Source organism: Microtus ochrogaster, chromosome 2 (assembly GCF_000317375.1).
Source record: "Microtus ochrogaster isolate Prairie Vole_2 chromosome 2, MicOch1.0, whole genome shotgun sequence".
NCBI lineage: Eukaryota > Metazoa > Chordata > Mammalia > Rodentia > Cricetidae > Microtus > Microtus ochrogaster.
In genome coordinates, this window is record NC_022010.1 from 13802510 (window position 1) to 13826896 (window position 24387).

Genomic DNA, 24387 nt, shown 5'->3' on the forward strand with positions numbered 1-24387 from the left:
GCTCTTGTAGACCAGGTTGGTCTCGAACTCACAGAGATCCGCCTGCCTCTGCCTCCCGAGTGCTGGGATTAAAGGCATGTGCCACCACCACCCGGCTGAAGATGATTTTTTTAATAGTTGCAGACTTCTTTGGGGGTCAGAAGAGGGCGTCAAGGTGGTGATGCACACCTTTAATCCCAGCAATCAGGAGGCAGAGGCAGGCAGATCTCTGTGAGTTCAAGACCAGCCTGGTCTACAAGAGTTAGCTCCAAGACAGGCTCCAAAGCTACAGAGAAACCCCCAACACACACAAAGAAGAAGAGGGTGTCAGAGTGAACTGCAGTTACAGGGTTGTGAGCCTCTGGATGGGTGCTGGAAAATTGAACCTGGGTCCTCTGTAAGAGCCACCCCCCCCCTTTTTTAAATAATGATCACTGTTGTGGGAAATTGCTCTCAGGGATGGCCTACTTCCTCAAAGAGGAAACAGCTGTAAAGATCATTCCCAAAGTCTTGTGAAAGAGTTAACACAAGACTGTTAACAACATTAACACTAAATAGGAAAATAACTTAAATCCAGTTGGTCATAATATCCATTTTTTTTTAAGTTTAGATGCTTAAATTATTGGCAGGTAAAGATAAATCACATAATTCTCTGACCTCTGAAAATTTAACAGTGAAATTATTAAACAATTGCATCAAGAATTTTATGACAAATTCATATTCAAAATTTCAGTATGTATGAATTTATGCTTTATCTTGGCATTTGCGTATTAGTAAAATTATATTATAATATTACACATTTCTAATTGTAAATACCTTTGCTAGTAGAACAGTATGGCAAACTTGTAGAATCCAAAGGATGTCTTTTGCTTTCTACTAAAGAGAAAAAGAAATGAACTAAGACTAAATAACATAACGCTTACAATGCACCAAACTCAGCTATTATTGAAACTGTAAACACCAATGTTGTAAAGCAGCAATTGCTTTAAGAAGCAAAACAAATTACAAAACTCAGAGCTGAGCATGGTCATACATGCCTGAAATCTCAGCACTTAGGGAGCAGAAAGGTTGCAAGTCTGAGGCAAGCCTGGGCTATACAGTGATATACCATCACAAAACAAACCCAAAAAACTAAAACCAACCAACCTAACAAACTAAGTAACTAGCTAATTAACAAGAAATCTTAAACTACACATCCAGAATGCTCAGATAAACATGCAACCTAATAAGCAGCACCATGATCATGAAATAAAACTTTTTACCCAGAAGCTCTTCATAGCCTTCTAAAGTCACGACCCAGGCATGGTGATTTGAATGAGAAATTTCCCTCATAGACTTGGGTATGAGACTTCTTGGTCCTTAGTAAATGGTGCTGTTTGGGAAAGTTGAGCAGGTACAGCCTTGCTGGAGGAAGTCAGCCACTTGAGGCAGGCTTTGAATGTCTAAAACCAAGCACGTGTGTGTGTGTGTGTGTGTGTGTGTGTGTGTGTGTATGTGTATGTATATGTATATATGTATACGTATATATATATTTTTGTTCTCTGTGCTTCATAGCTGCTTTTGAAGACATGAGTTCTTAGCTTTCATTCCTCTCTCTCTCTCTCTCTCTCTCTCTCTCTCTCTCTCTCTCTCCGAGACAGGGTTTCCCTGTAGTTCTAGAGACTGTCCTGGAACTAGCTCTTGTAGACCAGGCTGGCCTTGAACTCACAGAGATCCACCTGCCTCTGCCTCCCGAGTACTGGGATTAAAGGCGTGCGCCACCACCACCTGGCCAAGTTACCATTCCTGCCACTTGCTGCCATGCCAGACTCTTTATTCTCTGGCAAAAATAACTGTATGCCAAAGTAAACCCCGGCTACCACAAGTTGCTTTTGGTCTTAATGTTTTATCACAGCAACAGAAAGTGACTTATCTACCATCCCAAAGGGTACCGACTACCCTGACTTTGAATACCATAGCTTAGTGTGAACCCATTTTTTTCTTACATAAATGAAATCATATGTAGTATGCATTCTGTTGCGCTTGAATCCGTAACATATAAATTTATCTTATTGGATATAGTTCTGGTTCCAAGCATCTATAGCTCCAGTGTTCGTAACGCAAAAATAAATAGAAAATGATACAAGAGAGACTTACCTTCAATGGGTACCACTGAGGAAATCAGCTCATAGATGAGTGGCAGCACCACCTGCGACTCAAGAACAATTCCATCTTCACTGAAGAAGTCACTGTAGGACCACTCTTCATATGGATCCTTGTGTGTCCCAAAAGTGGCCTAAACAGCAAAGCACACAGAGCAGACAGCAGTGGGTACACTGCAACACATACACCCTTCACCAACTGAGTAAGGGAGTCAGGCATAATGTTTTTATTAATTTTAATTATTTGGAGGTCTGTATGTACTCATGTGAAAGCCAGAGTGCTGGAGTAACTGGAGCTGGAATTGCAGACCACTGTGAGCTCCCTATGGTGGGCTCTTCCAACTGAAAGCGTGGGGGATGTGTGTGGGTTCTCTGTAAATGGTACACAGCTTTGGATGAGGGATTTTAGTATCCTCAGATCCTGGTTGTCTGAGGGGAGGGACAGAACTGGAACCAATTTCTTCTGTGCATACTAAGGGAAAGTTATATTCTAGCATTCCTTTCTTTTTGGTGACCTTGCAAAAATATCACTTTGAATAAACCCTAAGATAGGGTCAATATCCAGAGAGGCCCTATATTTCAAAAACAAGTTCAAATCAAAATAAACAACTATGCCTGGGAAAGAGAATTGGCTCCACAGTTTTTTCGAGGATGGGTTTCTAGAGGAGAGTAAAAAAAAAAAGTAAGCGGGATATTGGTAATTCTGTGAACTGTGCAAGTGATATGAAGTGTCACATGTCAGGCCAGCAGCAGCTTGGCTTATGGAAGTAAAACTCTGAAGTGACTTACTTTCGTCAGAATTCCACGGTCATCCATCTGGCATTGTCTGGAGAGCTCCACAGCGGTTAAAGTGTATTTACTTAGTTCTAAAGCATCCAGCAAAATATCTGAAAGTAAACAGGATCATCAATCCTATCTTATTCCTTTAGAATAATGAAAACAACTTTCTTATAATGACCATTTAAAATCCCCAGGAAGGCCAAAAGATAGATAGCAAGCTCACCATGTAGCTTTGACTAATGTAAATACAGTTCATGTCTGCACTTAAGCTTACAAAAAAAAAGGAAAAAGAAAAAAAGCTTGCCTGAAAGAGATCAGTGTGGGGAGGCTGGGAATGCCATGACCATACAGAAGCAAATGCCATAAGTAGTAAGAAATCACAGTATTAAAAGGTTTGGGGATTGACTGACTGGTTGCCAGATTGGTAGCTCAGGCTAGCCTTGGGCTGACGATCCTCCTGTCTCTCACACACCCAAGGGAACAACTTGGTTGTTAATGTTTTAAAACTATAGTATCCTAGTGTAAGAAAGAGAAGCTGTCTCTTGTGTCGTTTCCAGAATGCAGTTATCACAGACAGTGTGTGGAAGATATGGGTACAATAAACCAGAGAGTATGAAGATCTATACAGCTTGTCACCTGTACTGCAGAGGGTAGCAGCATGGCACGCGAGATCATGTATCTCAGAAGGAAGATTTAGTCCTACTGGCGCTGTCATTGGGACATCATTAGCCAACATATGACAAAGCTTCTGACACACCAGAAACAGCAATCTCCCCGTGTCAGCATTGCAGTAATACTTAAGTAAGTCTCTGGAGAGGGAGGAAGTGTGGGGAGTTAGGATTCAGATCAAAACCACACACATTTGTGCCGCTTGCATTCGTATCTAACCACTAACAGCAACACATAAAGTCTTCAAGGCTTTCTCATGGGGGCTGAGAGACAGCCCAGCACTTAAAGGGTACTTGTTGCTCTTGCAAAAGATCCGGGTTCCGTTCTTAGCACTCCCATGCATAGTGGCTCACAACCATCTGTAACTCCAGTCCCGGGTGATCTGACACTGTCTTCTGAGCTCTAAGGGCACTAAACATGCATGTGGTGCACATACATACACACATATATACATACATACATATCAAAACACTCATAAAACCATTAAACAACAACACCAACAAAGAACTTTTTCGTGGTACAAAGTGTGATCCATTTTCAAAGTACTTTAGTTACCCTTAAGGATCAAGGCACAGGAGCCAACATTTAACAGTCATGTGACCAACTAAGCAGGGTCTATCTTCCTTCTATACCACTATTTTTAGACAAAGAGGCTCCAAAACAGGCTCTCAGGAAACCAATAATCACTTTTGTCAAAACAAAAGTAACCCTGGCCCTATGCTTATCAGTGACGGAAAGGACAGAACAAAAGACATTTTCTGACAAACTGCAAGGCGGGGACTCCAGTGTCACCTGCATTTGCTCAGTGCTGCTCCCACCTTCCCATCCTTTAAGGCTCTCAAGGCCAGTTCTTCCTCCAGCTCTTGTGCAGACACCTGCAGGGCCAGTGCCTGTCTGTGCAGCTTTGACCTAATGCTCAGATCCTCCCCCCTGGCCGGGGTGGGCCCAGGGGGTCCCCTGAGTTTAGGCTCAGCCTGTGCATCTTCATGTGCCTTAATATACTGTTCTCGAAGACTAGCTACCAGGGTGCTGTTGCTGTAATCTTCAAATGGAAGGAAGACCTCAAAGTTCTCCTGCATCAAAGTGAGACAAAGCCCCAAGTTTACTCCGTGTTAAAACCCAGCATTGAGTTTCACCCTCTCCTTGAGAAATTATTCACTTATAAATTAGGAATTTAAGATTTTTAAGGCTCAACAGTAATAGTTAGGAAAATAAAAAAACATAATTATGGAGAATGGTTTCTCAATTTTAGCACTCTTGACATTTGGGTCCAGATAATTTTGTGCTGTAGGAAGCATTGTAAAAGAGGGGAGGCTTAACTATTAATTTTGAATAATTCTACTCTGGAGAGTTGTGCTGTCTTATGGGTACAGACTTTCAGCTCTGAGTGTGAAAAAAACAGGTGATGGCTGCAAAGCATTGTGAATGTAATTAATGCCACAGAAATGAAGGCAGAAAAACAGAATGGATCATTTTGTTATATGTATTTTATATACTTTTAAGAAACTAGGAAAATAATATACCAAAACTATCAACTAATTCTGTACAATACATGAATTACATCTCAATAAAGTTGCTGAGAAAGAACCAGTGTGTCACAGTCCCTGAAAGCTGAACACACTAAGGTCAGGTACACTGACTGGGTACATAATATCTTTACCTGTAAGCTTGCAATCACTTTAAATTGTTTCAAGAACTCTTCAGATTCATCCTTCTTCTGTAGATTGTCTGTAATTAGATTTTTAAAAGTCACAGCAGATGTACAAATTCTCATATGCTAAAATTTGATTCTCTCAGAATGTCATGGTAACAGGAGGCCGGACTTAAAGTCATCTGAATGAGTTAATCTAGTTATGAATCAATAGATTATTTCAAGAGTGAAACCTGAAAAAAGAAACTTCTTTCAGGAGGTAAAATAGGGAAGTTTAAGAGTTATAATAAAATGGGAGGGGCTGGAAAGGTGAATTGGTAGTTAAGAGCATGCCCTGCTCTTGCAGAGGACCAGAGTTCAATTCCCAGCACACACATCAGATAGCTCACAATCACCTGTATTGCCAACTCCAAGGGTCTAACTTCTCGGTCAATATGAACACACACACATACCCACACAAAAGACACACATACACACAATTAAAAATAATAAAATAAAAAGAATGGCAAGTCTTCTGAAACAAATTTAGCCCCTCTCCTCTAAGAGTGTTACTTTCTCAACTGTTTTAAGTCCATGTTTAAATAGGTGAGATTTCTCCCCTTCTTATCGCCAACAGATACGTCAGGTATCTTAACAACGAAAGCTTACCAAAACAGGTAAACAGAAAGTAAGTCAACTTTATATGCTGCTGTCTGACAAATTAAAAACAAAAAGATTAGATTTTTCATATGGAAAAATGGGTAAAATTAGACAACCACAGCCTTGGTAAGCTTTGGGACAAAAACCAAGTGGAGGAACAGAGGGGTAGGGAAACTACCTTTCTGGATATCACACAGGATTTTGAGAATATCCACCGATGTCTTCGTCACAGACATTCTCCAGGCCTTGTCCTAAAACGTGCAAAGTGAAGTCTACTTCTTTACTGATCACTTCAGTTGGACACATAAAACACACATAACAACCATGGCCTCACGGGCTGGGGAATAACAAGAGAGGATTTCCTAGCACACCTTCGGCATGAGTTTCATCCTTAGTACTACCAAAGAACCAAAACAAAACAATATAAAAGTAGCAAACAAATAGCCAACCAAGGAATCAGAAAAATAATAAAACAAGTGATTGAGGAATATATGTAGCTCTGGTCAGGCGGCTGCAAGGCGAAGGAGACGCACCAATACGGACTTCAGAAATACCAGGAAAGATGTGCTGACCCAGAGTCTCCCGGCTACGCTGTAACTGGCAGACCTTTCTTGTTGAGTCACGCTAAAGCCTTGCAAACTTTCTCCGGTGAAAACAATATAAAGGCTGATAAATAGCTAGGTAATCAGAATGAGTAAATAATTAGGCTTTCAGCAATTACTTTAGAAGAATTAACAACACAGAGAAGAAAAAAAACTGGACTGAAAGACAAAAAGGGATGTGGGATGGAGAGTCAGTCAGTAACAGAGGATACTGCAGACACTGTACTCACCAGAACCACACACATAGAATACCAGTGGCAGAACAAAACAGGTTTGAGTTGAGGCTCAGCTACTTTTTAATAAAGTCAATTAAAAGCTCATGTTCTACATTTAATCTACAATAGGATCTACTTACCAACTTTATGTGAAAAAGAAAGAGACAATTAATTTAAGGCAGGGAGGCATTTCTTAAGGCTTAAATCCCACTATTCTGGTAAATTTTTTGTGGAGATGAGGGCAGGGGAAGGGTCTTACTATGTAGTCAAGGCTGGTTTGGAACTCACTGGAAACAAGCAGGACGGTGACCTCTGGTCTCTTATCGCTAAAGAAATGACTGGCTCTACTGAGGGCATGCTCAGCTTCAATGACTTTTTATTTTCAGATTGATTGATTGATTGATTATGTATGCAGTGTCCTGCCTGCATGTATGTCTCTACACCAGAAGAGGGCACCAGATCTCATTACAGTTGGTTGTGAGCCACCATGTGGTTCCTGGGAATTGAACTCTGGAAGACCAGTCAGTGCTCTTAACCTCTGAGCCACCTCTCCAGCCACAATGATTTCTTTTGAAACAAGGACTTAAAATGGACTGGAATTCAAGGTTCTTGTCCTACCTCCCTTGCAGATTTCCAGGTGTGCACCAACAGCACATCTCAGTGAAACCCTCACCTCTTCAGAACTGTCTGGCTCTTCTTGCAATGCCAGTTGAGCCCAAATGATGACTCTTTCTGCAGTTTTTTCAGCTTCAACAGGAGGCAGCGACCTCAGTAGCAGGAGGCAGTCATCCGCCTGTGAACAGGGTTAATAAAAAAGGAAATAAACATCTGGTCCTCACAAGGAATAGTTTGTATATCGCTCTTTCTTTTCTACTTGAAAGTGAGAAGAAATTTCTCATCTGCACTGTCCAGTGTGAGGACATGGGCTCAATTAGCAGAATGGGAAACAAGATGAAAAGATACTTTGAAAAAAAAGATTAGTTTAATATTTTTAAAAATCTGAGGGCTGGAGCTGAGTATTAACCCTAACCCTTATCCTAACCCTAACCCTTAGTGGTGGTGCACACCTTTAATCCCAGCACTCTGGAGGCAGAGGCAGGTGAATCTCTGACTCTGAGGCTAGACTGGTCTACAGAGTGAGCTCTAGGACAGGCTCCAAAGCTACTGAGAAACCCTGCCTAGGAAAACCAAGAAAAAAATTACACACACACACACACACACACACACACACACACACACACACACTATGTTTTCATGTTGATATAGCTTATTTATTTCATTTTGTGAAAGTAGTTTGGACAGTTAGATTATGTAAAGATTTAGTCAACAAAGCAGCCCCATGACAATCTAAAACTTCCAAACCTGTTCTCTGTCAATCAGATCAATAATTCTTAGGCTGTAGATTTCATCATCAGACAGCCTGTATCCCTGGGCCACTTTCAGAGCATCTTCCAAAGAAGATGGGATATCTTGCTTGAGAATGTATCGGACCACCCTCTGAAAGAGATAACATGTATTTCTTAACATGAAGACTCATAAAACTCAGAAACCATTTGCATATGAAAGCAAAATGCCTAAAATATTTTTAAAATGTAGCAAAAAAAACTAAACTGGACCTAAGGTTAAAACATGATTTATGGGGCCAGCAAGATAGGACAGTGGGGAAAGGACTTGCTGCCAAGTCAGAGAGCCTGGTTCACTCTATAAAACCTACATGCTAGAAAGAGAACCAACTGCTCTGAGTTTTCATGGCACACATGTAACCCACTCCCATAAAATAAATCTAGCTCTGTTAACTTTTTAAATATGAAAATCTTTTTTTGTTTTGTTTTTTTTTTGAGACAGGGTTTCAAATCCAGGACATTGTGCGTGCTAGGCAAGTGCTCTACTGCTGAGCTACATGCCCAGCCCTTTGAAGACTTTGCTTTTTAAGACTTTAAAAAAAGTAGGGCTGTGGTGGCACACACCTTTAATTCCAGCACTCGGGAGGCAGAGGCAGGCGGATCTCTGTGAGTTTGAGGCCAGCCTGGTTACAAGAGCTAGTTCCAGGACAGGCTCCAAAGCTACAGAGAAATCCTGTCTCGAAAAGAAAGAAAGAAAGAAAGAAAGAAAGAAAGAAAGAAAGAAAGAAAGAAAGAAAGAAAGAAAGAAAGAAAGAGAATATCTTCTAGAATTACAAGAACAGAGAGGAATAAACCAACTAGCACTTACCATTATTTCCTTGTTCAAGAGATTCACCTCTCGTATTCCATAACCTCGCAAAAGTTTCTTCATCTCCATTAGTTTGTAACTTTCCTGCAATAATTTGACCCTAAACAAAATGTTTATTAACAAACTGGTATTAATATGACTATGAAAAACAGTCAAGGGTAAACCTAACTGGCTGCCAACTCAAAGCATGAAGCTGGTGCAGGGCACGGACACGTCCTTTAGTGTTCTGCAAACTTACTTGGGGTGGTTCATTTCCAGGTGCTGTTTCACCAGCTGCTCCACGGCTGCACTCCAGGGAACCACCGCCTTGTACATAATCTTCAGCACAGCGTCAAAGATGAGCTACAAAGAGAGCAGTCAACAGGAACAATGACCACTTCTCGGACGCACCTCTCATGTAAGGGATGGGCATTGCAGACATCAGGTATGGGTAGAGTGAGAGCATCCATGTGCAAAACATATATTTCTTTCAATTGTTACACACAAGGAACAATTTCAGAGGCTGGAGAGAGGGCTCAGCGGATAAAAGTACTTGTGTCCCCTGCAGAGGACCTGAGTTCAGTTTCCAGAGCCCAATTAGGTAGCTCACAACCACCTGTTAACTCCAGTTCCAGAAGATCCAACACCCTTGTCTCACTTCAACAGACAACAGGCACAGATACAGTACACAAACAAAACAGACCATTAATACACAAAATAAAATAAATAAACCTAAAAACAAAACCTAGCAGTCCTGTTATTCAGAAAAGTACCTAGGATGTTGCTAGTGAACATCTGCAGAGTTCTTGTGCTCCGCTGTCTCCATACTTGAGAGTAGCATCCATAATTCATATATAATCTTTCAGTTTTTAAGAATTTTATGCATACATACAATGTATTTTGGTCATGTCCACCCCCATTTACCTCCTCCAACCCCCCCCCCCAACTCACAAGGATCTTAACTTCATGTCTTCTCTCTCTCTAAACCATAGTCAATCAGGGCTGCTCTTATATTTTAAATAATTAATTACTTACCCATCTTTTATTGCTCTCCCAAGCCCAGGCTTCATACATGACTTACCATCCTGGGCTGGGACTGTGAGCACACGAGTCCCTGCCTTATAATGAGAACTAATGACAGTGGGAGATGGCTGGAAAGCTCAGCACCAAAGAGTTTCATTTCTGAGTAATCCCAGCTCCTGAACAGAGAGGCATCCAATAGACCACAGAAATTCTTTTGGTTTTGGGTGCATTTTCATCTTATTCTCCATAATCAAGGGAAATAGTATAGTTTTATCTTTTTGTTTCTACAGTCTACAAAAAAATTTCACTAACAAATACTTGTCACTTTTATGACCAAAAAGTAGCTTAAGAGTCAATGTTCAAAAGGAACCTTGTTACTCCAAACAGGAAAACCCAGCAGTCAGTGTTTGCTTACGTCTGTGTCAGTCAAGCATCCTATCACTGCCATGGCCTTCGCTTCCCATGCTGTGTCAAAGAGTGTCGCTGACTTTGAGCTACACCTCTTTAGTAAATCCTAGGAAAGAGAAACATACATGTTTTCAAATATCAGAAACTCTCAGTTTGCATGTGGTGGCGCACACCTTTAATGAGATAGACCAAGCGTGGACTCCGGAGGCCTGATCCTTAGCACCTTCTCCTGTTCGAGCCCAGTATGTATTAAGTTTCTACTCCTAATACCTCACACTAGTCCTCTGGGAAAAGTCCTACTGTTTTCTTTTTCTTTTTGAGATGGGACCTCATTATGCTGCCTAGCTGGTTTCGAACTTGTGGTCTTGAGTGACTCTCCCATTTCAGTCTCTCTAATAAGCAGGAGATTCTCCGATGGTTAATAGTAGAATTAGCTTACATTCTTGATCAATTCAGCTGCCTCATAGGTGCTAGTGGTAAAGCCAGGCATTCCTTACAGAGTCAAGCATTTACATGATCAAGTACTGCACAGAATTAAGAAACAGATAAAGGCACTTGCGACCTGAATTAGATGGCCAGGACCCATGTGGAGGAAGGAGAGAACTGAGTCTCCTATGTTGTTCTTGACCTTCACACAAGCACCATGTCTGTGAGTACACAGACACACACTAAGAAACGAATACTTAAAAAGTTAAAAAAAAAATCACCTCTATATAAAGCAAAAGAAGCTCTTCCTCTTGCAAACTGTGTTCCCGCATGTAAACTCTCACAGACTTCTCAAGGACAGAGGGGATCAGCTCTGGCGCCGAGACCCTGTCAAACATTCGGAACACTATGGTGGTCGTATTTTCCTGGAGACAAGACAGAGAAGACAGTGTAAATGATGCAGAGTCTGGCCACAAGTGGATACAAAAAAACAAAAGGGTGCTGCAGAGTGTGGAACTCTACCTTCTCAAACTCAGAGAGGGCCAGTTTGCAGTTGTATTTCTTATGCAGGGTGATCAGTTCCTGCAACTTGTTTACTAGTATCTGTAACTGTCGGACTTCCTCTGTGTTTTGATATTCTTTCTAAAACAAAAGCATTAACTTCATTAAGGATACAAAAGTATGATTGAGAAACACAGTCAAACGTATTTCAAAGAAATAAGTACTGGCCACAAGTAGACAGAGGAGGAAACCAGAATCTAAAATTTACTTCTTCAGAAAAATTTGAGAATTGCCAACAGGAGGGCAATTGTTTCAAAACCCAAATATAAACTCTCTCCCTCTCTGTCTCTGAGAGAGAGGATCACATACGGTACAGGCTGGCCTTGAACAAGATACATAGTCAAGGATATCTTTGAATTTCTGAGCCTTCTGCTGGTATCTCCCACACCCTGAGATTACAGGTATGCACCAATGTACCCAGTTACATGGTGCTTGGGACCCACCCAGGGCTTCATGCATGTTTAACAAGCACTATGCCAATCAAGCTACAAGTTAGCCATCATAATACATAAAAAAAAAATCACTTTTGTCTGGGGCTAAAGTGGTGTGGAACAATGGTCTGTATTCTGTCAATTATATTTTAAATAAACACTGATTGGCCAATAGCCAGGCAGGAAGTATAGGAGGGACAACCAGACAGGAAGTAGAAGTGGGTCAAGGAGAACAGGAGAATTTGGGGAAGAAGGAAGTCCTAGTCTGCAGTCCTGACCCAGCCACAGAAGAAGCAAGATGTGACTGCCTCACTGAATAAGGTACTGAGCCATGTGGCTAACGTAGGCAAGAATAATGGACTAATATAAGTTATAAGAATTAATAAGGGGGGCTGGAGAGATGGCTCAGAGGTCAAGAAAACTGCCTGATCTTCCAAAGCTCCTGAGTTCAATTCCCAGCACCCACATGGCAGCTCACAACCATCTGTAATGAGATCTTGTGCCCTCTTCTGGCCTGCAGTCATACATGCAGGCAGAACACTGTATACGTAATAAATAAATAAATAATTTTTTAAAAAGTTAATAAGAAGCCTGAGCTAATGGGCCAATCAGTTTATAACTAATGTAGACCTCTGTGTGATTTCTTTGGGACCTAACAATTATGGGAACCGGGCAGGACCGAAAACTCAATCAATACTAAAGTACAGAAAACTTCACAAGAGAGATTTTATTGTACACATTTCCTACTATAATTCATGCTTTATTGTTTGACCCAATAGTAATGCAGCTCACCTCCAGAACTACATTTCTGACCGTGATTCCCCTCTGGCCGTGCTTTTTAGTGCTGTGATGCCCAGAGAAAACTCAGAGCCTCATCCAGGACACAAAGGCCACATCTACATCCCACTACTACTTTTTCAGATTGACAGGAGGTCCCCTTTTTTTCTACATCAGAAGGCTTCCTGATTTAAAAAAAAGTAAAGAGATACGACTGCTACAGACCCATTCTTGTCCGCCAGTTTTAGTCTTTTAAAGGATTCTAAGACGCTGCTTTTGAAAAAAAAAATCCCAATTCTATCACTAAGAATGTCTTTATATATTTCTATTCTGGCTGGCTCAGTGTCGACGGACTGCACTGAAAGAGGCTGCAGTTGCAATAGAAACAACAGAAAGGAAGAAAGGATTTTCCCTTCAGTGGGCTGACACAATGACATGCTTTCTATTCACAGGCAAATCCTCTGCCATGGTGTCATGATTTCACCATGAAATTTGTCTCGACAACATACCAAGGAAATCCAGAGCCAAGAAGATGCAAATCCAACTTTCTCTGTTTTTTCAGCTGTGAAGAACACTTCTGCTAACTGAAGTCCATTTTCAGGCCAGTTTGCCTTTCAAAAATATAAAAGACCATTAAAAATCAAGTTTGAAGTTGCTGTGAGGGAGCAAATATCATTTTCATGTTTAATACACAAATATTACCTTGTCAATCAACTCTAAGTTCCTGGATGCTTGTTCCAACCATTTTGCAAGAATGTTCTGAAATAGATACATCACTTAAAAATGAAATTGTCAATAAATCATCACACCCACAAAAATTTCTATAATCAGTTTTCAAGAATATTTTAAAAATATATGCCGGTTGGTGGTGGTACATGCCTTTAATCCCAGCAGCACTCGGGAGGCAGAGGCAGGCGGATCTCTGTGAGTTCAAGGACAACCTGGTCTACAAGAGCTAGTTCCAGGACAAGCTCCAAAGCCAAAGAGAAACCCTGTCTCGAAAAACCAAAACCAAAATCAAAACCAAACAAAAAAAAAAAAAAAGAATCTTTCAAAAATGCATGTGAGTGCATGTGTGTGGCTGAGGTAGAGGGCATCAGAGCTCTGGCGCTGGACCTGCAGGTGATTGTGAGGCATAAAACGTTAGTACTGACAACTAAACCCAGGTCTTCTGAAAGAGTAGAATGTGCTCTTGAGTCTTAAGCACTGAGCCATCTTTCCAAACCTATAGTCATCTCTTATAAGTTATTTATCAGTTACACAGCTGGACACTGAACCCAAGACCTCAAACATGCTAGCATGCTAATCAGTATTCTACCAGCACCACCACCACCATTTTTGCTTCTTTTTGAGTCAGAGCCACACTTTGTAGCCCATGCTGGCCTGGAACCTGCTATGTAATTGCTATGTAGACTAGACTCATATTCCTAGCAGTCCTTCTACTGCAGCTTCTCAAGGGCAGAGGTCAGAAGTGCATACCACTACATCCAGCTCTATCAACTTTTCACAGGGGTTCCTCAGTAATCTAATATGAAGTATTAAGCTAAATCTTTAAGGGTGGAAATACAAGAAACTCACTTGTCCTTCAGGCACAATCCTTCTCACAAATGGGATCACATCATCTTTAAACCATGAACAAAGTTCTTCCAAGGAGACTTGTGTAGAAATAGAGTTCAGCAAGTTCTCCAGCATTTTCACGTCAAACTTGCTTTCAAAATCAGCCTAAATTACAGAATCAGAAATTAAGACTTGCTGACAGATTTAAACGAATACCCCTCCCAAAGCGGAAAGACCTGCTTGATCCTTGGGGACAAATAAAAACAAGGACATAGATGCATGAAAATGCCTTGACAAAAACCATCACTTTGCATGCTAACTGAAACAAATTATTTTCCTAAAAAATTTTAAAGCCATTTCAAAGAACATACTACTGATTTTTTTGTTCATTTGTTTGAGATAGGGTTCATCTGTATAGGCCTGCCTGTCCTGTAACCCACTCTGTACAACAGGCTGGTCTCGAACTCAGAGATCCTTCTGCCTCTGCCTTCTGAGTGTTGGGGTTAAAGGTATGTGCCACTGCTGTCTGGTGATGTTACTGATTTAATAATGAATGATAAAGGTACTTTATACAAACAATTCAAATGGGGGGTTCACAACTCATTAAATATTATATTAGTAAGTAGTAGATAATAAAAACACAAGGAAACCAAAGAGATTGTATCCTAAGAAAAATACAACTGGAGGTAATACAAATACTAATAAGAATTTCCATTAGTGGCAAAACACACTACCTTTTCAGTCTAAATATTATATGTTAATATCAGTCAACAAAAGGGGATTTGGATAAACAGCCTATCTATCTGTGGATGAGATGGGGTCTATACATAGTTTCAGGTTCAGTCTGGCCTGAAACTCCTAGACTAAGTAATCCTCCTCCTTCAGCCTACAGATATGTGCTACTGCACATCGTCCTCAAATAAACACCTTTAATGAGTATTCCTTGACCACAATCCAAATAGTAGAAATGTCTTTACCATGTCGGCAGAAGCATGATATTAATAAAGCACTTAATAAAAATGCTGCTTACTGAGGAACAACGCAGAGCTGATCAGACTCTGAAGCTAGATAAAATATGGCCTTGCCATCATACCATAGCATGTCTCTGATCTGGAGAGATCTCCCCGGGACAGGCCACAGCCTATCAATCTACAACACTCTACTACCCTGTCACACTTGACAGCCTGCTAGTCTCCTGTACTCAACCATCCATTGCAGAAGCTACAAAGCAATCAAGAAATTAAAATGCAGAATACATTACCCGATATCTAAGCCAAAGATACTGAGCACAAACAAGGTTTCCTTCCCTTAGCTGCATAAAAATATCTCTGAGAACATCTTCATTATTCAGAAATTCAATCCAAGAGCTACCACTGAGAAATCAGAGGGAAGAGGCAAGTCAGGAGTGTAGAACGTACTTTCCATAATAGGTAGCATTATACATCTTAACCACTTGTTTTGAACATTTATTACTTAGTTGGGGTAATACTAGGCACACATGTAGAGGTCAGAGGACAATATGCAGGAATTGATTCTCTCCCTCATCCTGTGGGCCTTAGGGATTGAATTCAAGCAGACACACTTGGCAAGTGCCTTGATCATCTTGCTGGCTCTAACTACTTCCCCTTTTTAAATTATTTTATTTCATGTGTATGAATGTTTTGCCTGCATATATGTATCCACTCATGTGTGTGGTGCACTCGGAGGTCAGAGAAGGGAGTCTGATTCCCTGGAATTGGAGCTTTGAATTATTAAGAGCCACTATGTGGGTGCTGGGAACCAAACCCAGGTTCTCTACAGGAATAAGTGTAATTCATCAATGAGCAATCTCGCCACCTTATTTTTTAATTTAAAAAACAATTAGTAAAAATCAAAACAGATCTAAAAATTCCACAGCACAAAGTAAGTTTCCTCCCCAAATCTAGAGAACTGTCACCTTCACTAATGACAGTGACTCTCCATGTAGGAACCCAGATCAGATAATCACAACATAAACAACCTGGAGAGATAGCTCAGTGGTTAAGAGCAATGGCTAGTCTTCCAGAGGATCCAAGTTTAATTCCCAGCACCCACATAGTGGTTCCTAACTGTCTATAACTCCAGTTCCAGGGGATCTGACACCATCACACAGACATATATGCAGGCAAAACAAAACAGTTTTATATATAAAACTTAAAAAAAAAGGCAAAAGAATTGAGCCACCCTCAGCTACAGAGAAAGTTTTAGGCCAGCTTATAGGAGACCCTGTAAAAGAAAGAATTTCTTATACAAAACAAACAAAAAATCCCAATGAAACAAATTTTGAATTAACAAGTCATTAAATTAAGAGTCAAGCTGGGCGGTGTTGGTGCAAGCCTTTAATCCCAGCACTTGGGAGGCTGAGGCAGGTGGATCTCCATGAGTTTGAGGCCAGCCTGGTCTACAGAGTTTCAGGACAGGCTCCATAGCTACAGAGACACTGTCTTGAAAAACCAAAAATAAACAACCAAAATAAAAATAGAATGCACACACCTGAATTTCTCTGGTCCAAATGCTCCATAAAATGTTGTCAATTTTGAATGAGCCTTTAGCACCTAAAGAAAAGAATAATTTGATAATTTTTTTAAATATTTAAATATTTATTTATTTATTATGTATACAATATTCTGTCTGTATGCCTGAAGGCCAGAAGAGGGCGCCAGACCTCTTTTACAGATGGTTGTGAGCCACCATGTGGTTGCTGGGAATTAAACTCAGGACCTTTGGAAGAGCAGGCAATGCTCTTAACCACTGAGCCATCTCTCCAGCCCCAAATTTGATAATTTTAATAATGTATGTGGGCTGGTAAGATGGCTTGTCAAAAGGCACTTGCTATGTAAGCCTGGTAACCTGAGTTCAATCCCTGGAACCCACTTAAATATAGGAGAAATGAATCGACAAAGTTGTCCATACGCATGCTACTGCACTTGTATTCATGCAAACACACACACACATGCGCATGGACACGCTCACATATGCACACATAGTGATGATATTGAAATTAAAAGTTTTTTGTTTTTTTTTTTTTGTTTTTTCGAGACAGGGTTTCTCTGTGGCTTTGGAGCCTGTCCTGGAACTAGCTCTTGTAGACCAGGCTGGTCTCAAACTCACAGAGATCCGCCTGCCTCTGCCTCCCAAGTGCTGGGATTAAAGGCGTGCGCCACCACTGCCCGGCTCGAAATTAAAAGTTTTTTTTTTTTTGGTTTTTCGAGACAGGGTTTCTCTGTGGCTTTGGAGCCTGTCCTGGAACTAGCTCTTGTAGACCAGGCTGGTCTCAAACTCACAGAGATCCGCCTGCCTCTGCCTCCCAAGTGCTGGGATTAAAGGCGTGCGCCACCACTGCCCGGCTCGAAATTAAAAGTTTTAAATGCTATAAATAAGGCTACTACAGAAGCCTGTATACACTGTCATTTAACTCACGCTATGGCTCAATTCCCACCCACACAACTTTATTATTTAACATATCACCCACAAAATAATGAGGACATTTCTAGTCACAGTTCATTATAAAGGCAAACGCATATACAGTGTGGGTGGGGTTTCTCACTTAATCATTTACATTTAAGGCATAACTTAGCTGGATTATATTAAATACTTATTTTGAGAATTTAATAGTTTTTAACGTTTATTATACTGTCTGTGTGTGTGGAGGGGGAAGTGGGTGTATGTACCACAGCAAGCAGGGAACAGAGGACAATCTGTAGGAGTTGGTTCTGTCCTTCTAGTATGTGGGTCTCAAGGACTGAACAGAGGTCTTCAAGCTTGGCATAAGCACTTTGACCCACTGAGCAATGTTGTCTGCCTTATTTTGGGAGATCAAATGCATGCATGCTCGAATGCATGCCCATATTGAGCATTTAGCAGCTACCAGGGGCTAGATAGAAATGCTTTATAGGGATTATTTGCTTTGACTCCAAACCCACCACCTTACTTGGAGCCCCAATTTGCTCCTAAGGAAGTTGAGGTACTAAACAGTCACTCAATCTGCCTTGAAAAGAAAAACATCTTCACCCACAAATTAACCACAGGAGCAATGCCATTACCTCCATGAGGCCGTCAGAATAGGTAGGCAGGGTTTTGTCTTCTTTCTTTAGGAGCTAAGCATGGAAGGAGACAAAGAGGACAAAAACTTGTCATGAAAAACCTAGATAGATAAATAGATAATAAATATCCAGAATTCACACTAAGCAGAAAAAGGAAGTAAATGAGTAGTTATCGGGGTGGTGGGGAGGGTCAAGAAAGAAACCACACAGGTCTCTAGAGCTCTAGAACATCTGTGTTGATGGATGTACACAGTTCAGCGAGTACACCAGGAACCTTGAAGCTGACATAGGTAAACTGTGTCTCATGGAAAAAGGTCACTTAAGGGAAGAAAAAAGAGACATTTAAAGAAGAAAATCAAAACCTGAAGGACAAGAAAATATATTTGAGCTGAGAGAATTATCACACACACAATTAAAGCAAAATTTTCCAAAAGGAAAACCACCTACCCTGGCTTTGGCATAACTGAGCATTTCCTGGGTGGTCTCATAGGTGATCCACTGAGCCTTGAGGCAGAAATTCACCACGAAGTCATCATCCTGTTTCAAACATGCCAGACAAAGGCAACTGAATAATGGTACGCAGCACATCGACCTGAAAACTCCACCTGATGATGGGAAAACACACCTGGATTTTGCAGAGATTTTCTTTAGCTTCTTCTACAAGCTGCTGCCATTTGGTCTGCTCACTGGTGTCCGAAGAAATCAAAGCCAGTTTCTCCAATATATCATTTGATTTGACCTTATAAACAAGCTATAACACAAACATGCCACATCTAGTCAGGATCTGAGCATGATGATGTTGTCTTGGGAAGCTAAGAAAAACAAACTAGCATGAGACTCCCCACTTGGCTCAGGAATGAGGTTTAAACAAGGCAGTCTTGATGGTTACAGCGGCACGTGCCTTAGTCCCAGTACCTGGGAGGCAGAGCAAAAGAGCAGGGAGATTTCTGTAAATTCATTACTACTTTGTCTATAGAGGGAGGTCCTTGCCAGCCAGGCTGCATAGTAAGACCTAGTCTCAAAAAAAAAAAAAAAAAAAAAAAACGAAGAAGAGAAGGAAAGAGTTAATAAAAGTTAATTCTTATCTATCTGGAAGACAATTACTAGGAATTACAAAAAGCATTTTTTGATGTGTCTGTGGCCATGTCAGAGGTGCAGCAGGTGGCACTTGAGCTTCAGGAGGTTGGCCCACCAGACACAAGGCAGTGATAGGAACATCTCAAATAGGCAAAGCCCTGAGGGCTTCAGCTCCAAAATGTCTCTTGCTATTGCCATGCCTTTACATGTTTGGCACTGTCATTTTTCTGTGGTTTCTGGCATGTTATGAATAGGTGTTGGGGAATCCCCACGGTCTTTAATGGAATGTGATTATCTCAAGGAAACAACCTGTTCTACTGGGCATTTTTACCTGTGAATTATTATGAAGATAATTTCCTCTTAAGCTATACTATTTAACTAAAGTGATAATTTTATACAACAGTGTTAGTTTAAATAGATTCCGATGACTAAGGATTTTTAACAAATGTAGGAAAGATTATGAAAGAGGTTAGTTTAGTGGGAAAATTAATATAGATAAAGGTAAGATATAGTGTTGCCCATACCCATGATAAAGCAAGGCTGCAGAGAAGAAAAAAAATAGAACCAAGGAACTATTACATAGCTAGAACTTAGTGAGTTTCTGGAGGGCTGTATAGACTGAGCTAGGTTAATGATTAAGGAGAAAAAAGAATCAAGTCCCAGGAGATAGCACAAGTTCTTTTTGATATTGGGAAATGTGTTCATGTAAGCATAGTAGCTTAAAAAAAAAAAGCTTTAAACAACTGCCTTCATGTAACTAGAAAACAAAGAATTGAATGGTTAGTTAAGATAATTGGACTGAGCCGGGTGGTGGCAGTGCACGCCTTTAATCCCAGCACTTGGGAGGCAGAGGCAGGTGGATCTCTGTGAGTTTGAGCCCAGTCTGGTCTACAAAAGCTAGTTCTGAGAATGGCCCCCAAAGCTACAGAGAAACCCTGTCTCAAAAACAACAACAAAAAACAAAAATGACAACCACAACAAAAACCATGTCTGGCTGAAAGGCTCCTGATCTATGAGAAGCCTAAAACATAAATGTTTAACTGTGTGTGGGTTCTTGGGGATAACTTGTTTTCTACCTGTAATACAAAAAATGGTTTATCATGTAAGGGAAATGGGAAACATGATTTTTTTTAACTTGTATTCATTTTAATTATCACTTAAAAAATGAAGGTAACCATATTGTAATTCTTCAATTGCTTGAAAGATTTTGCTGGGTATAAAGCTGTAAGGAACAAAATGAAGAAATGAGAAGGAAGACATCAGGAAGTTGTGAGACAGAAGACATCACCAGGAAATGTAGGGTAGACGAACAGAACAGAAAAATAGAGTGGAACAAGTAACAGAAATAATAGTAAAATGGTCCTCAGAGAGTCCTCGTGTGTCTGTTTGTCTGCCCAATGGTGTGCCTACTCTGCATCTCCTCATCACTTTTTTGGCCTGCAGAAGGCCTGCCCTTCATCAGCACCCGAGGTCAGAACCTGACATGTCGAAGGTGTGTGTGTGTTTCCCTTTTTCACTGGTCCCAGAGAATTAAGGTGTTTTGTTGTTGTTGTTGTTGTTTTGGTTTTTTTTCAAGACAGGGTTTCTCTGTAGCTCTGTAGCCTGTCCTAGAACTAACTATTGTAGACCAGGCTGGCTTCAAACTCACAGAGATCTGCCTGCCTCTGCCTCCCGAGTGCTGGGATTAAAGGGCCCAGCAAGAATTAAGTTTTGCCCCACTCACCAGGCCCAGACAATTAAGTTTTGCTCTCCCAGATAGAAAAGTCAATCGAATGATTAGTCCACCAACTGTATGGCTCCCTCAGTTCCTGAGCAGCTAGAGGCTGGTCCTTCCAGCAGCACTATTGAACCCTTCATAGAAACATGACAAGACGTGTTCACAGAACTTTATTCAAGCTAAGACACGAACTCAATCTAATTTAAATGTCCATTGGCAGATAGGTAAATCAGTAAAATATGGTCTACACCCAACTAAGGAGCCTCAGAAAAGAAGCCAATCCTGTCACTGACAGCATGGACCAAACTATAGGACATCATGCTGAGTGACACAACCCGGGCACAGGAGGATGACGCACAGCTCAAATCAGCAGAGCTCACAGGAACAAAGCTAAGATGCGGCTTATGAGAGGGGTAGATGAGTGGAGTTTCCCAAAGGGGCTGGTCTCCCAGTAAACACAGGATGGGGAAGTTTCAGAGATCTAGTAAGTCATGTGATTGACACACACGGAAAATGTGTCTTTCAAATTGCTACAAGAATACTTTATCAGTTTTTCTTTTGATATGGTCTCTCTTCAGTGCTATCTCTTTGTCTCACTATGTAGACCAGGCTGACCTAGAGCTCAGAGACCCGCCTGACTGTCTGTCTCTCCCAGTGCTGATATTAGAGGCTGTGTCATGGCGCCCACCATCCCAGCCCACTCAGATCCCCTATAACTGGAGTTACAGTCAGTTGTTAGTCACTGTATGGGTACTGGGAATTGAATCCTGTTCCTCTGCAAGAACCAGTGCTCTTAACCACTGAGCCATCTCTCCAACCTTGTTTTAAATAATTCAGATAAGACCCTTCTACATTTCCTGAGCCTCTAGTACCAAGAAATGTCTGCCCAAGAACAACTGAACAAATGAATGCTTACCTCAACATCCAGTCCAAACTGGATGGCAAAGCTCTCAGCTTCAGCAAATTGGTGCTTGTGAAGTAATCGGCTCAGTCTGAAGAGATGGAAGAAATTTCACCAGATGCCTATCCATCAGGGAGTTTAATTTTCTCATTAAAGGACAAATAAGGCTTTAAAAAAAATTAGAAGTTACCTGTTTTCTGGTAATACCTCTGTAAGGTACCTAAGTACTAAATCAGAGACGGAGTCTTCAGACAGGCTGAAAGAAACACATTGCATTGTGAGTGCCGCTGCCACCCGACATTCACAAGTAAATTCTAATTCTGCTGCTATGTAATGATTATCTAATAAACAGAGCATGACCTACTTAAAGTCGTTCTTGTGAATTCCTTCCAGAAGATAAATAGTATCCTACAATTAAAAAAAAGCAAAATACCAAAATGATTAAAATTACAATGTAAAGACAACCAGGAACTTTATTAGAATAAACAAATGGTTCAGGCAAGAATTATACATCCGTGGATTCTTAATATCACTGGGGAAAAACTGGGGGAAAAGTTTTCCTCCTGGTCTGGAAGCCATGCCACATACAAGGACTAATGGTAACAGGAAGGGCTGCTCACAGGAGGAGACCTGGAGGGGCTGTCTTCACCAAGGGACAAGGCCTAACATGTAGGATAAGGACCTCAACTTGCTGCATTGAGACATGTGATCTGTGTAGCAACAGACAAATCTAGAGGCAAATGTTACAACAGGCTGGGACTTAAAAACTGTCAGTATTGCACAAGACAGAAAGGGCTAGGGAATCACTTCCTGCAGGTGATAACCAAATTCAAGACCTGAGCTTGGATTAGATCCTAGATAAGGAGAAAAGGAGTTCCAGACGGCCTCCAGGGGCTGGCAAGATGGCTCAGTGGACCTGTGTGAGATTCCCAGAATCCACACTAAGCAGAGAACGGACTTCCACAGTTGTCCTCTCGCCTCCAAGGGGCACTGCCCCACACAAAATGAAAAAGGAGCGAAAGCTCTAGAGTAATTGGTAAAATACTAGTTTCAAAGGTTTGTCTCCTAATAATTTTGTATTAATGTTATATTTCCTAGCACAACAACCTCAGTGTATTAGAATGTTTGGGTCAGGGTCACATCTAACCCAGAATGGCCTGGAATTCACTGGGTAACTGAGAATGACCTTGAATGTTTGAACGTCCTGTTTCAAAGTGCCCGGATATGCAATGCCCAGTTTGTGAATGTCGACAGGCCTGTACAACCACACTCTGCAGAACTGTCTTATTCTTATCTTTTCCATGTATTTATTTAGAATGTGCCTGTAATGCATGCTACAGTGCAAGATTTATATAGTATCTTAACCATAAGTGGAGGTCCGAGGACACAGGTGTCGATTCTTTCCTTCATCATGTGGGCACCAGACTCAGGTTATCAGATGTGGCGACAAGCAACTTCACCACTAAACTATCATACAAGCCTTAAAAATAGCCTTATTCTTTTTTTTCTACATTTTAAAAAATCTACATTTTATCTTATTTTATATGTGTTTGAATGTGTGTATGTGCACCATGTAGATGCATGGGCCTGAACATCAAAAGATGGTGTTGGATAATCTGGACCTGGAGTTACAGGTGATAATGAGCTAAAATGTGAGTGCTGGGACCCAAATTCAGGTCCTCTACAAGAGCAGCATGCATGCTCAATCACTGAGACATCTCATCTTTTCAGGCCCCAAGAATAATGTTATTTATGTGGGTGCTGGGAATCAAACATGGGTCCTCTGGAAGAGAACCTAGTGCTCTTAATCTCTGAGCTATCTCTCCAATCCTATAGCTTTATTCTTAAAAGATATTAAAGAACTTAGAAGAGAAAGGTCAAAAAATATACAAGTTCCAAAATGTATGAGAAAATATAGCATATTTGTGTATATGTCTATATAAAAAGAGATGCAATAAATATACTAAAATGTCTTTTGAAAAGTATCACAATAAATGAGTTTGGCTCACACAACTTTAATCCCAGCACCCAGGAGGCAAAGGCAGGTGAATCTTTGTGAGTTCCAGGCTAGTCTGGTCTACATATAAAATTCTAGGACAGCTAGGGCTATACAGAGAGACATTATATCAAAAAATAAAAACAGGGCTGGAGAGATGGCTCATGGCTGCTCTTCCAGAGGTTCTGAGTTCAATTCCCAGCAACCACATGGAGGCTCACAACCATCTATGAGATCTGGTGCCCTCTTCTGGTGAGCAGACATATATGCAGACAGAACATTGTATACATAATAAATAAATAAATTTAAAAAAAGGTGTCTATTCTTGAGTCCCCCCTAAATTTAAAAAAAAAAAAAAAACTTGAGCTAAAAGAGGCCCACACATCCTCAGATTTTTAAAAGAAAATAAAAAATAAAAAAAAAAACAAATCACAATTTAAAAATATAAATACGGGCTGAAGAGATGGCTCAGTGGTTAAGAGTATTGCCTGCTCTTCCAAAGGTCATGAGTTCAATCCCCAGCAACCACGTGATGGCTCACAACCACCTGTAATGAGGTCTGGTGCCCTCTTCTGGCCTGCAGACA

The 24387-nt window shown here is 40.8% G+C and overlaps 1 protein-coding gene across 1 annotated transcript in view; it reads right to left on the bottom strand.

Moving 5' to 3' along the window:
- The window catches only part of Kntc1 (kinetochore associated 1), a 79188-nt gene that overhangs the window by 36025 nt on the left and 18776 nt on the right, over positions 1-24387 (bottom strand). Inside the window, exons 14-39 of the mRNA XM_013349629.2 lie at positions 22170-22213; positions 21996-22061; positions 21821-21896; positions 18736-18861; positions 18558-18647; positions 18111-18164; positions 16561-16622; positions 15311-15422; positions 14071-14214; positions 13195-13251; positions 13002-13103; positions 11246-11365; positions 11005-11148; positions 10305-10403; positions 9126-9229; positions 8888-8987; positions 8039-8173; positions 7350-7469; positions 6038-6110; positions 5230-5297; positions 4362-4642; positions 3537-3709; positions 2910-3007; positions 2116-2254; positions 796-852; positions 448-488 (exon numbers count right to left, since the gene is read on the bottom strand). Of these exons, the coding sequence (XP_013205083.1) occupies positions 448-488; positions 796-852; positions 2116-2254; positions 2910-3007; positions 3537-3709; positions 4362-4642; positions 5230-5297; positions 6038-6110; positions 7350-7469; positions 8039-8173; positions 8888-8987; positions 9126-9229; positions 10305-10403; positions 11005-11148; positions 11246-11365; positions 13002-13103; positions 13195-13251; positions 14071-14214; positions 15311-15422; positions 16561-16622; positions 18111-18164; positions 18558-18647; positions 18736-18861; positions 21821-21896; positions 21996-22061; positions 22170-22213 (2685 nt within the window). The remainder of the gene's footprint in view (positions 1-447; positions 489-795; positions 853-2115; positions 2255-2909; positions 3008-3536; positions 3710-4361; positions 4643-5229; positions 5298-6037; positions 6111-7349; positions 7470-8038; positions 8174-8887; positions 8988-9125; positions 9230-10304; positions 10404-11004; positions 11149-11245; positions 11366-13001; positions 13104-13194; positions 13252-14070; positions 14215-15310; positions 15423-16560; positions 16623-18110; positions 18165-18557; positions 18648-18735; positions 18862-21820; positions 21897-21995; positions 22062-22169; positions 22214-24387) is intronic.